At 47.6% G+C, this 12,865-nt stretch overlaps 1 protein-coding gene across 2 annotated transcripts in view; it reads right to left on the bottom strand.

Moving 5' to 3' along the window:
- Positions 1–12,865, bottom strand: part of SMG1 (SMG1 nonsense mediated mRNA decay associated PI3K related kinase) — a 257,696-nt gene that overhangs the window by 94,422 nt on the left and 150,409 nt on the right. For both annotated transcript variants that reach the window (XM_033962915.1, XM_033962916.1), the window contains 3 exons: positions 11,042–11,259; positions 1,636–1,790; positions 1,317–1,539 (listed from right to left, as the gene is read on the bottom strand). In XM_033962915.1, the coding sequence (XP_033818806.1) occupies positions 1,317–1,539; positions 1,636–1,790; positions 11,042–11,259 (596 nt within the window). The remainder of the gene's footprint in view (positions 1–1,316; positions 1,540–1,635; positions 1,791–11,041; positions 11,260–12,865) is intronic.

Below are 12,865 nucleotides of genomic sequence, written 5' to 3'. Positions count from 1 at the left end.
AGGACAGGAGGGATCCCTACTGTCCCGGCCCACCACTGACCATCAGGGATTTCAGAGGTATGCGGGGAAGGCCGGAGGGAGCCTCCTGTCCCGGCCCACTGCTGCACCACCAAATCTTAAGGAAGGCCCAGCGGAGGCTTGCAACAGGTCCGGATTGGAGGTGGGGGGGGGGGGTGGAAACTGACCTGAATATAAGTCGAAACCCCCAATTTTTAGCCCAAAAATCTCAGCTTATATTCTAGTATAAACGGTAAGCAAAATATAACAGCATTCTTTTGTATCTGAGAGAGAAGAGAACCCTTAGCACCTCCTGATCTTCTCTCCGAAGGAGAGCTCTAAAGTTTAAACATTTATACTTTATCCGAAATCATTTTGGTAAGTAGAATACAATGGCTTAGCTGATCACATGGCCTTGTTCTTTCTGGGAATAGATTGCTAGAACACTACATGAACAATTTGTTTGCACGCACATCTTCTGCACCTGGCACATTTATAAAAAACATACTTTTTATGTTAGAACAATTTTAATTTATTTAATTATTTGTAATCTATAATTAAAAAGTGTTACATGGCTTCATTATATAATGCAAATACTACTCCGTTCTGCATATCCACTTTCACATTAAGCCCAGTAGGTGGAAGTATTTCACTTTTTTCCGTTTCCACTATCCTTATGACCTAATGGCTCCTTTTATCAAGGTGCGCTACAGGGGTTAGCGCGTCGGACATTTTATCATGCACTAACCCCTGCGGCAAGCCAAAATACTAACGCCTCATCAATGGAGGCGTTAGTGACTAGCGCGGCAGGCGGTTTAACGCGTGGTATTTTGCGCGCTAAATCCCTACCACACCTTGATAAAAGGACCCCTATGTGTTAACCCTTTTGTTTTCCACATATTTGCCTATCTATTGGAAACATGTATCCTTCTGATTACTTTGTAAAAGCCTGTTTCCTGTTTTTCTGGGAAACTATACCTCACTTTTTTCCGTTTCCCTGCAGCTACTACTTAACAATGAATTTTTATTATTTCCATCTTCCAAGTACCAGTTACAAATTAATCCTTCAATTTCTTAACAAAAGCTTGAGTGTGGTTTGAAAAGTATATTAAATATTATTCCTTAATTATATTATCTCACACACTTCTCTGCAATCTCATCCCATGTGCCCAAATTATAATTTTTAAAAAATATTTACCTTACTTTTCATTTCTTCATGTCGTTTGCTATTTTAATCCAGTAACTCAGCTTTCATGCTTCACATCATACCTAAGAATTTCAAAATTCCTCAACATTATTTAGTAAATTTATGAACAAACCTGTTTAAAAGGTATCCAACTGTTTCCAGGATTGGCAGGATTTGATGGATTCCTCAGTTTTTCCAAGGCACTCTCAATTGCATCTCCATAACTGTCCTGAAACCACTTTTCATGGGGAGTTTCTGCAGGAGCTGCAGTGATGCTGCACACGTGCTCCAATGCAAATACAATGGGCTTCATTAAAGCGGTGTGTTTTTCACGCATGATTGCCATCTTCTCCTCTCTATCCAAAGAAGGAGGCAACATTTTCAGCAACCAAATATCAACTAGATTTAAAATGCACAGATCCAGGTGGAAATGAATATTCATTACAACTTACTTGCGAAGCGTGTTGTTGTTCTGGACTCTCTTCACTTCATCTTCAAGTTGCTGGATACGTCTGAGTACATACATATGTTGCTGTAATAGAACTCCCAGCCAGAGCTCATCCCAAAGAACTGTAACCCTACGTAGCTCTGCAACAAGCATTTGAACCTAGAAGAAATGGGTTAAAAATTATTTACTTAAAAAGCACAGTTACTTACCGTAACAGGTGTTATCCAGGGACAGCAGGCAGATATTCTTAACACATGGGTGACGTCACCGACGGAGCCCTCGGTACGGACCTTTTAACTAGAAGTTTCTAGTTGGCCGCACCGCGCGTGCGCGAGTGCCTTCCCGCCCGACGGAGGAGTGCGTGGTCCCCAGTTAGGATAAGCCAGCTAAGAAGCCAACCCGGGGAGGTGGGTGGGACTTAAGAATATCTGCCTGCTGTCCCTGGATAACACCTGTTACGGTAAGTAACTGTGCTTTATCCCAGGACAAGCAGGCAGCATATTCTTAACACATGGGTGACCTCCAAGCTAACAAAGAGGGAGGAGGGATGGTTGGCCATTAGGAAAATAAATTCTGTAACACAGATTGGCCGAAGTGTCCATCCCGTCTGGAGAACGCATCCAGACAGTAGTGAGTAGTGAACGTGTGAACTGAGGACCAAGTGGCCGCCTTGCAGATTTCCTCGATGGGCGTGGAACGGAGGAAAGCTACAGAAGCAGCCATAGCTCGGACTCTGTGGGCCGTGACAGCTCCTTCCAGTGAGAGACCGGCCCGAGCATAACAGAAGGCAATACAGGCAGCAAGCCAATTTGAAAGTGTCCGTTTGGAGACAGGACGGCCCAAACGGTTGGGATCGAACGACAAAAAGAGCTGAGGGGATGTTCGGTGAGCTCTGGTACGATCAAGGTAGTAAGCAAGGGCACGCTTACAATCCAGCGTGTGCAACGCCTGTTCTCCAGGATGCGAGTGAGGCTTAGGGAAGAAGACGGGCAGCACAATGGACTGGTTGAGGTGAAAAGCTGAGACCACCTTGGGAAGGAATTTAGGGTGGGTACGCAGAACAACCTTGTCATGGTGAAAAACAGTGAACGGTGGGTCGGCAACCAGTGCATGCAGTTCGCTAACCCTCCTGGCAGAGGTGATGGCAATTAGGAAAAGCACCTTCCAGGTAAGAAGCCTGAATGAAGCTGTGGCAAGAGGCTCAAACGGAGGTTTCATGAGAGCAGAGAGAACCACATTCAGGTCCCAGACGACGGGAGGAGGCTTGAGAGGCGGTTTGATGTTGAAGAGCCCTCTCATAAATCTTGAAACCAGAGGATGAGCCGTGAGGGGTTTTCCGAGAATAGGCTCGTGAAACGCAGTGATGGCACTGAGGTGGACTCTGATGGAGGTGGTTTTGAGGCCAGCGTTGGACAGCGAGAGCAAATATTCCAAGACAGTTTCCACCGCCAAAGAGGTAGGTTCTCGATGATGCCGGAGACACCACGAGGAGAATCTGGTCCACTTCTGATGGTAACATTGGAGAGTGGCCGGTTTCCTGGAGGCGTCCAAAATGAGGCGGACCGGTTGAGATAGATACCCCGGAGAGGTCAGCCCGAGAGAAACCAAGCTGTCAGGTGGAGGGAAGACAGGTTGGGATGCAGTAGAGACTGATTCTGCTGTGTAAGTAGAGTAGGAAACACAGGAAGAGGAATGGGCTCCCTGGAGCTGAGTTGAAGCAGAAGGGAGAACCAGTGTTGACGAGGCCACCGAGGGGCGATGAGGATCATGGTGGCATTGTCCTTGCGGAGTTTGGACAAGGTCCGCAACATCAAAGGAAGTGGAGGGAAGGCATAGAGGAACCGATCCCTCCAGTCGAGCAGGAATGCATCCGGAGCCAGACGGTGAGGAGAGAAGAGTCTGGAACAGAATTGGGGCAGCTGATGGTTGTGAGGTGCTGCAAAGAGGTCCACCTGCGGAGTGCCCCATCGAGCAAAGATGGAGAGTAGAGTCGGAGGGTCCAACGTCCACTCGTGAGGTTGAAGGATGCGGCTGAGATTGTCGGCCAGAGAGTTCTGTTCGCCCTGAATATAGACCGCCCTGAGAAAGAGATTGCGGTCCGTGGCCCAGGTCCAGATGCGCAGAGCCTCCAGACAAAGGGGGCGAGATCCGGTGCCGCCTTGCTTGTTTATGTAGTACATGGCGACTTGATTGTCTGTGCATAGGAGAAGGACTTGAGGACAGAGAAGATGTTGGAAAGCCTTGAGGGCGTAGAACATGGCTCTGAGTTCCAGGAAATTGATGTGATGACGACGCTCCTGTGGGGTCCAAAGTCCCTGGGTGCGTAGATCTCCCAGGTGAGCTCCCCACGCGTAGGGGGACGCATCTGTGGTGATGATCATAGAGTGGGGGGGCAGATGGAAAAGCAGACCCCTGGAAAGATTTGAGGAGTTCAACCACCATTGGAGAGATTGCTGAAGAGATGATGTCACAGAGATGGGATGAGAAAGAAGATCCGTAGTCTGTGACCACTGGTTGGCGAGCGTCCACTGAGGAGTACGAAGGTGGAGACGAGCCAGAGGAAGGACATGCACTGTCGAGGCCATGTGACCCAGGAGGACCATCATCTGTCGAGCAGGAATGGAGGGATGCATGAGTACCTGACGGCAGAGATGGAGCAGGGTCTGCTTGCGATCGGAGGGGAGAAAGGCCCTCATTAGCGTGGTGTCCAGAACTGCTCCAATGAATTGAAGTCGCTGGGTGGGAAGCAGATGCGACTTGGGGTAGTTGATCTCGAACCCCAGGAGGTGGAGGAGAGAGATGGTGTGATGAGTAGCCTGTAGCACAAGTGGAGACGTAGGTGCTTTCACCAACCAATCGTCCAAATAGGGGAACACCTGGAGGTTGTGAGACCTGAGGAAGGCCGCTACCACTATAAGGCACTTGGTGAAGACCCTGGGTGAGGAGGCGAGGCCGAACGGTAGCACCTTGTACTGATAGTGGTGGTGCAGTACCTGGAACCGCAGGTAGCGGCGCGAATTTTGATTGATGGAGATGTGAGTGTAGGCCTCTTTGAGGTCCAGGGAACATAGCCAGTCGTGTTGAGAAAGAAGAGGGTAGAGCGTGGCAAGGGAGAGCATTCTGAACTTCTCCTTGACCAGACACTTGTTGAGGTCTCTGAGATCGAGAATGGGACGGAGGTTTCCCGTCTTTTTGGGTACCAGGAAGTAGCGGGAGTAGAATCCCTGCCCCCTTTGATCTGGAGGTACTTCTTCGATGGCATTGAGAAGGAGGAGGGATTGAACCTCCCTCAGGAGGAGGGGGGTTTGAGATGAGTTTGAAGCAGACTCTACGGGAAGGTTGTCCGGAGGTAGAGTCTGGAAGTTGAGAGAGTAGCCGTGGCGGATGATGTTGAGGACCCACTGGTCCGACGTGATGACTTCCCAACGGCTTGAGAAAATGGTGAGACGACCCCCGATAGGCTGTGGAAGAGGTAGCGAGGGTGGATGACTGGCTATGCCCTGGAGAGAAGAGTCAAAAGGGCTGAGATTGTTTAGCAGGTTGAGGAGGCTTGGAGGGTTGAGTGGCCTGAGACCGAGCCTGGGCATGGTGCTGCTGTTGACGGGGTCGCCGAGATTGTTGGGGAGGCGGATTGAGTGGCCTGGCTGAGAACCTCCGCTGGTAAGATGATTGAGGCCGATAGGGTCGAGCAGGCGGAGCCTTCTTTTTCGGCTTGATCAGGGTGTCCCACCTGGTCTCATGGGCAGAGAGTTTCTGGGTGGTGGAATCCAGTGACTCTCCAAAAAGCTCATCCCCGAGACAGGGGGCGTTGGCCAGACGGTCCTGGTGGTTGATGTCCAGGTCGGAGACTCTGAGCCAGGCCAAGCGACGCATGGCTACAGCCATGGCAGAGGCCCGAGAGGTGAGCTCGAAGGAGTCGTATATCGAGCGGACCATATACTTGCGCATTTGGAGGAGGCCAGATATGTGCTGCTGGAATAGCGGGACCTTGCGCTCAGGTAAGTACTTCTGGAGGGCAGACAGCTGTTGGACCAAGTGTTTGAGATAAAAGGAAAAATGGAAGGAATAGTTGTTTGCCCTGTTGGCAAGCATGGCATTTTGGTAAAGTCTCTTGCCAAACTTGTCCATGGTCTTACCTTCTCTGCCAGGAGGGGTAGAGGCATAGACACTGGAGCCCTGAGTCTTTTTTAAGGTGGATTCCACCAGAAGGGACTCATGGGGCAATTGAGATTTGTCGAATCCTGGAATAGGGATGACACGGTAAAGGTTGTCCAGTTTACGGGGAGCTCCCGGTACCGTGAGGGGATTTTCCAAGTTTTTGTAGAATGTCTCCCGTAGGATGTCATGTACGGGAAGTTTGAGGAACTCTTTAGGAGGTTGCTCAAAGTCTAAGGCTTCTAAAAAGGCTTGGGACTTTTTGGAGTCAGATTCAAGGGGAAGGGACAGAGCAGCAGACATTTCCCTCAGAAATTTAGAAAAAGAGGATTGCTCAGGTTTAGAGGTGGCATCAGGTGCCGATGGTTCCTCATCAGATGAGGAGGGATCCTCCTCGGTACCGAGAGGAGTCTCCTCCCATAAATCAGGATCCCTGACCTCTGGTGCATGTCGGGACACCGGGGTGGAGGGTGCGGTGTGGCGAGTCTTGGACAAAGATTTACCAGAGCGCACCGAAACGGTACCAGGGGAGGACGATCGGCGTCGTTCTCGGTCCCGAGAAGAGTGCCGTACCGCCTGGTGCCGAGGAGGATCCACTGTGGGTTGAGAATGAACCACAGGATCATCAGGAAGTTGTTGGGCCGAAAGGATCGGCATCGAGGTGTTTACCGGTACCGAAGGAGTGGACACCGGGGGCTCGGTGCGGGGCTCGGGCCGGTCTGGTACCGGAAGGAGCGGTGCCAGGATAGAGGGTAGCAGTTGTTCAAGTTGTTTCTTCAACTGCTCCTGAAGCTGAGTTTGTAGGATGGCCGAGATACGGTCATCTAGGGGTGGCATCGGAACCGCTTTCTTTTTCTTCGGTTCCTTGGATGCCGCTCCACGCCCCGGCGATGAGGAGGCCGATGACGAGGCACTCACCGTTATCGGGGCGGAGCGTTTACGGGACCGGTGTGATGCCGGTATGGACGGTGTCGTCACCGCAGTAGGAGGGCGCTCGAGGGAAGAGGAAGGCTTCTTAGCCGGCTTACCTGGCGCCGGTGGCGCCGATGCGGGATCGGTCGGTGTCGAGCTTGACGGTGCCGATTTCTGCGGTACCGCCGTTGAAGGTGATGAATCCATCGCCGACTCGGTGCCGAAGAGAAGGGTTTGCTGGATTCTTCGGTTTTTAAGAGTTCGTTTTTGTAAAGTGGCACAGCGGGTGCAGGAGTCCGCCCGATGCTCCGGACCCAGGCACTGCAAACACCAATTGTGTGGGTCAGAAACGGAGATCGGGCGTGCACACCGCTGGCACTTCTTAAAACCGACCTGCGGGGGCATGAAGGGGAAGATAGCCTCCGCAAAATCGAAGTCCGAGGCCTGTATAATGGCAACAGGCCCCGCCGGGGCAAAAACGAAAGAAACAAGAAAAATCAAAGTTTTTTTTTTTTTTTTTTTTTTTGCAAATCAAAGAAAAAGGAAACCCGAAGGTAGGGAAGAAAAAAGTAGAACAAAAGCGCGAGCGGGAAGGCAAAAAGTGATTTCAACGGCCGTTGAAAAAATACACGCGTCTTCTTCGCTCCGCGGAAACGAAGAAACTGGGGACCACGCACTCCTCCGTCGGGCGGGAAGGCACTCGCGCACGCGCGGTGCGGCCAACTAGAAACTTCTAGTTAAAAGGTCCGTACCGAGGGCTCCGTCGGTGACGTCACCCATGTGTTAAGAATATGCTGCCTGCTTGTCCTGGGATAAATATTTATATGTCATCAATCAACAAATTTAAGCAGCTTATAGATAAACATAATAAATACATGCACATGGACAGAATAGTTACAACAGATTTCTAAAAGCACCCTCAGCCTTCACAGGTTTCTGGATCTAGAAGCAAAAATTCCTCTTGCAAATCCAGTGGCAAGATATTCCAGAGGACAGTAGCAACACAAGAAAGTGCACAAATGAATCTCAATTTTTCATGCAGCCTTTATTGAAGGAACTTGAAGCAAGCACTGATTTTCAAAACTGTTTGAAGCATTTCAACACTCCTCCAAACTGAACCAGGGCTTTATCATGCAAAGTTTTAAACACTACCATAAGAATTTTTTAAAACTTTATTCTATTTTCAACAGATAACTAATGCAATATTAGCCTGTTACATTAACAGGTGCTAGAATATATGTGTTTGTGTCTGTCTTTATTTCTTTTTCTCTCTCTCTCTCCTTAGCCGCTTTCTATATTTCTGTCTTTCTTTTTCCTTGGCTGTCCACCACCACCCCTTGCCTGCTCCCCCTGTCCATTCTCCCTTCCTTTTACCTCCTCTGTGTCCACAACCATCCCTTCACTGCTCCCCTTATCCAGCAGCAGCCCTTCTCCCTTTGTTTTATCTCCCTCCTGTCCATCATTACCTCTTTCCTGCTCCCCCTGTCCAGCAGTAGGCCTCCCTTCCTTTTTCTTCCCACCCCTGTCCAGCTCCCCCTGTCCAGCAGTAGGTCTCCTTTCCTTTTTCTTCCCCCCCGTCCATCAGCACCTCTTCCCCTGTCCATCAGCACCTCTTTCCTGCTCCCCTGTCCAGCAGTAAGCCTCCACTCCTTTTTCTTCTCCTCCCTGTCCATCAGCATCTCTTCCCCTGTCCAACAACACCTCTTTCCTGTCCAGTAGTAGGCCTCCCTTCCTTTTTCTGCCCCCCCTGTCGTCAGCACCTCTTCCCTTGTCCAGCAGCACCCCTTACCTCCTTTTGCATCTGCCCTCCGCCGACAGCCGCCTCAAGCTACCGCGGCCTACAGGCGCCAACAGCTGCCGTGCACGCCTGAAGCCGACAGCCGCCTCGCCTTGAAGCCCTCCTCCCGGCAGCCACCACCAGCGCCGCTTCCTGAAGCCCTCCTCCTGGCAGCCGCCGCTCCACACCGCCTTCATGCGCCTTAGCGCGCATACGCACTCTGCCAACTACAGCCCGACAGATCAGGGAACAGGAACACGGGGTAAGAGTGCGCATGCGCGCTTAGCATTTTATTGTATTAGATATAAAAATATATATCCTATATAATAAAAGCTTACCGGTGCATGCGCTGTTAAAACAGCGTGATCCCTGCCGCTGTGGTGTGTGATCCATGGCCTTGTTCCATTTTAGAACCCAGCGGCAGGGAACATTCTGGCCACTCCCCTCCTCCCGCCCTCACTCACCAACCGGAAGCGCAGGCAAGCTCTCTCCCTGCCCGCGTCCTTGGCAGGGAACACACCTCCCGCCCTCGCTCACCGCTACTGCTGCCGCTGATCCTCCTCTTCAGAGCAGCCTGCAATCGTGGCCGGCATTAAAGAACCTCGCAGGCCGCTCTCCAACCTCAGTAGCACGTTCCCTCTGACGCACGGGATCTCATCAGAGTGAACGTGCTACCGAGTTGGAGAGCGGCCTGCGAGGTTCACTAAAGCCGGCCACCACGATCGCAGGCTGCTTTGAAGAGGAGCAGGCCAGAAGCCGTCGGGATGGAGGGAGGATAAGAAAGGGATCAATACAGGGGGCCAGGGGGAGAGGGAAAGGGGGCTGCTTTGGGGGGAAGGTTGTGCCGGGGGAAGACAGAAGGGGCCATGGAGAGATAGGGAGAGGGAAAGAGGCTGCTTTGTGGGGGGAGGTGTGCTGGGGACAGACAGCTTTGCTCTGGGGGAAAGACAGAAGGGGCCATTGAGAGACAGGGAGAGGGAAAGGGGGCTGCTTTGGGGGGAGGGGTGTGCTTGGGGCAAACAGCTTTGCTCTGGTGGGGGAGACAGAAGGGGCCATGGAGAGACAGGGAGAGGGAAAGGGGGCTGCTTTGGGGGGAGGGGTATGCTTGGGGCAAACAGCTGTGCTCTGGGGGAGAAGACAGAAGAGGGCCATGGAGAGACAGTTAGAGAGAGGGAAATGGGGCTGTTTGGGGGGAGGTGTGTGCTGGGGACAGACAGCTTTGCTCGGGGGGGGGGGGAGAACAGAAGGACACAGACAGCGGCCAAGGAGAGAGAGATAAAGCAACACAGACAGACAGACACATCTATTCTAGCACCCGTTAATGTAACGGGCTTAAAGACTAGTGTGTGTGTGTGTGTATATATATATATATATATATATATATATATAAACACTCCTTTAGAAGTCAAAAATTATCCTTGCAGCCAAATTTTGAGCCACTTGGGAGTCTTCTCAAGGCCTGCCTAGGAAGATTCAAATATTTAAGTATTTAAGGATGACCCTGGTACCAGTTATAATACCAAATAGAGGTTCTGCTGCAACATTTAGGGCTGTAAATGCCACATCATTAAATTGCTAACAAAACTGAATTTTTATAGTTTATCAATACCTTCCACTTGAAACAGACACTGAAAGGTATATAAAATGTTTTGATGTTCCAATGATCTTAATAAAATTGATGTTATATACATATTAGATACATTGGATGTCATGGATGTAATATTTACTTTTGCCACAGAAAACTAATGTAATAATATCCACAGATGGTATCCTTTCTTACAAAGAAACAACTCATGATACACAAGTTGTATATAAAAGATTTTAAAATGTTGAATTAAATTATTTGAATGTGAATTATATGTGTTTTATATTTTTTACAGGTCATTTATATTATTTATGCTATTCATCATGGTTAACATGGTAAATGACAGCAGATAAAGAAAGACCTGGAGGGATTGGTACAAGGAACACATGCATACATCTATGTAAGCACTGGAATACTACTCCGCATATAAACATTGATATTGCAAAGATATTAGTCACAAAAGTTGCCTCTAGTGAAAACCCATGTGCATCTGGTGTGCACACTCATGTCAGCGCTTTTTTTTTTTAACTCTGGGCCTATTTGTATATTTGGTTACTGAACTTGGGTGCAAGACTAGTTAATACCGTACTCCTGCTAAGCATTAGCACACAACTTTAATGCAAGATTTCCACAGGGGCCCTCTCATAGTAATCTTATGGCTAAGTTCTTCAAGTGAGAGATTTTCACAGCTGCTTGTTCCCATTTTTTCCTGTCCTGGCTCCGAATCTCATGCTTTCCTGCTATATCAGCTTACTTTTAACTTTGCTTATTATTGTATACCTGTTTCCCACTGCAAATGCTTTTTGCAGTGCTACTACATACAACAGTAATGCTTCCTAACAGAGGTTCATGACATCTTACTCTTAAGCATTTCTCTACTGGTTAATTATAGCAAAAGGTGGTTTCCAAGGAAAAATATTATTGAAGCAATCATTTATTAAAATCTTTATTTCTAGTACATCATTTATACACATTCTTTACCTGCAGCACCATTGTTGGATTTGCAGATGAAAGTTTCTCTACAATTTTGCTGTAACAATCCTGCATCATTGCTTGATCTTCATTTAATCCATTTTTCAGTTCATCCTTATTGCTCTCTTGAGAAGCTAGAGGGCTTCCTCCTTCACATTCTCCACCCAACAGCTCATCACCTTGGATATTACCCAGCAATGTGGGGATGGCAGAAGACAGTTTGCTCCCTAAAAGAAAAAAGAATTTAGGGGGTAGGGAAAAAAATCTTTCAAAACCAAAAATATCAAAGAAAAATGTGTGTTCATAAGCATTTATTTTACTAGGAATCAATGATCTGCAATTTAAGTAAATAAGAAAAATCATGCCAGATCAAAGCAAAGATCCATTGAGCCCAGTATTTTGTCACCATCGGGGGTCACAAGTACTCAGAAGATCCCAAAAAGTAGATCTATTTCTCTTAGTTTCCTGGATAAGCAATGGTTCTTCCAAGTCTATCTGGCTAATAATTTATATGGACTTTAACTCTAGAAACTTGTCCAAACCTCTTTTGGACCCCAGTATCTGCTGTCTATCCCCTCATTAAGATACATTAACACTATGAGAACCAGTATTTTTCCGTTACGCCACCTACACTTTGGAATTTGGCCCCTAGCCTTTTAAGAGAGATTATGTCCCAAGAAAAATTCAAAGCTAGTTTAAAAGCATTTCTTTTTAAAGATGTGTTCAATCTACGATCATCCTTTTAAGGACACGTTAAGGAAATTTTTATACTTTCATTAGCCTTGCCTTTTTGGCTGATGTGCCTGCTTCTCCCTCCCCCTTGTTTTTTCTCCTTACCATACTTTTCTATCTAAATATTGTAATTCTGCCCAGTTACCTTTCGCACCAGTAAGTCATCGTTTGTCTGTGAGTATTCCTGTTACTGTACTGAAAATTGTTTTTAGTGTATTTTTTTATTTTGAATATTGTAAAACCGCTTTGATATTTGATAAGGCGGTATATCAAATTTTTAATAAACCTGAAACCTATGTTAGCTGCCTTGACCACATCCCTCTGATAATAGATTCTATAGCTTATGTGCTGCATATAAAAAAAACCCAAAAACAAACTTTCTACAATTTGTTTTCAATCTGCTGGTCATTTGTTTCGTGGAATTACCTTTTTGTTGTTTTGCAAAGTTACACACAAACCACAGTGGAGATATTTGAAGATAACAGCTCTATTTAGTGTAAACCGCCTAGAACTTTTGGTTATGGCGGTATAAAAGAATAAAGTTATTATTATTATCATCATCAACAGGCTCTTCAACAGTCTGTCACAAGTGCATTGTCTAGATGAATGGCATCTTAAATGATTCTTCATAGAAAAGCTTGAAGGCAGTGTTACTGCACAATGGAAATTTCAAACCAAGTATACCAATTGACCATTCTGCTCATCTAAAGGAGTCTTATGAGAATATGAAGAATTTACTAGAAGCAATAGGTTATAAAACACACCAGTGGAACATCTGTGGTGATATGAAGGTCACTGGCATGCTAATGGGAATGCAAGGAGGATTCATTAAATATTGCCATTGCCTATGCTTGTGGGATAGCAGATCTACAGCTGAACATTATGTCAAGTGTGTCTGGCAGCTGAGGGATACCTATAACCCAGGGACAAGCAGTGTGAAATTTGATCCTCATAAAATATTTCTTCCACCTCTTCATATCAAGCTGGGGTTGATGAAGAACCTGGTAAAGGCCATGGGCAATGTAAACTCGCCAGGTTTTCAATATCTTGTTAAGACATTTCCAAAAATCAGCACTGCAAAAGTGAAGGAAGGGATATTTA

Source organism: Geotrypetes seraphini, chromosome 11, assembly GCF_902459505.1.
Source record: "Geotrypetes seraphini chromosome 11, aGeoSer1.1, whole genome shotgun sequence".
Taxonomy (NCBI): Eukaryota; Metazoa; Chordata; class Amphibia; order Gymnophiona; family Dermophiidae; genus Geotrypetes; species Geotrypetes seraphini.
Note: the sequence above shows the minus strand (reverse complement) of the source record. Positions and strands in the feature narration are given on the sequence as shown.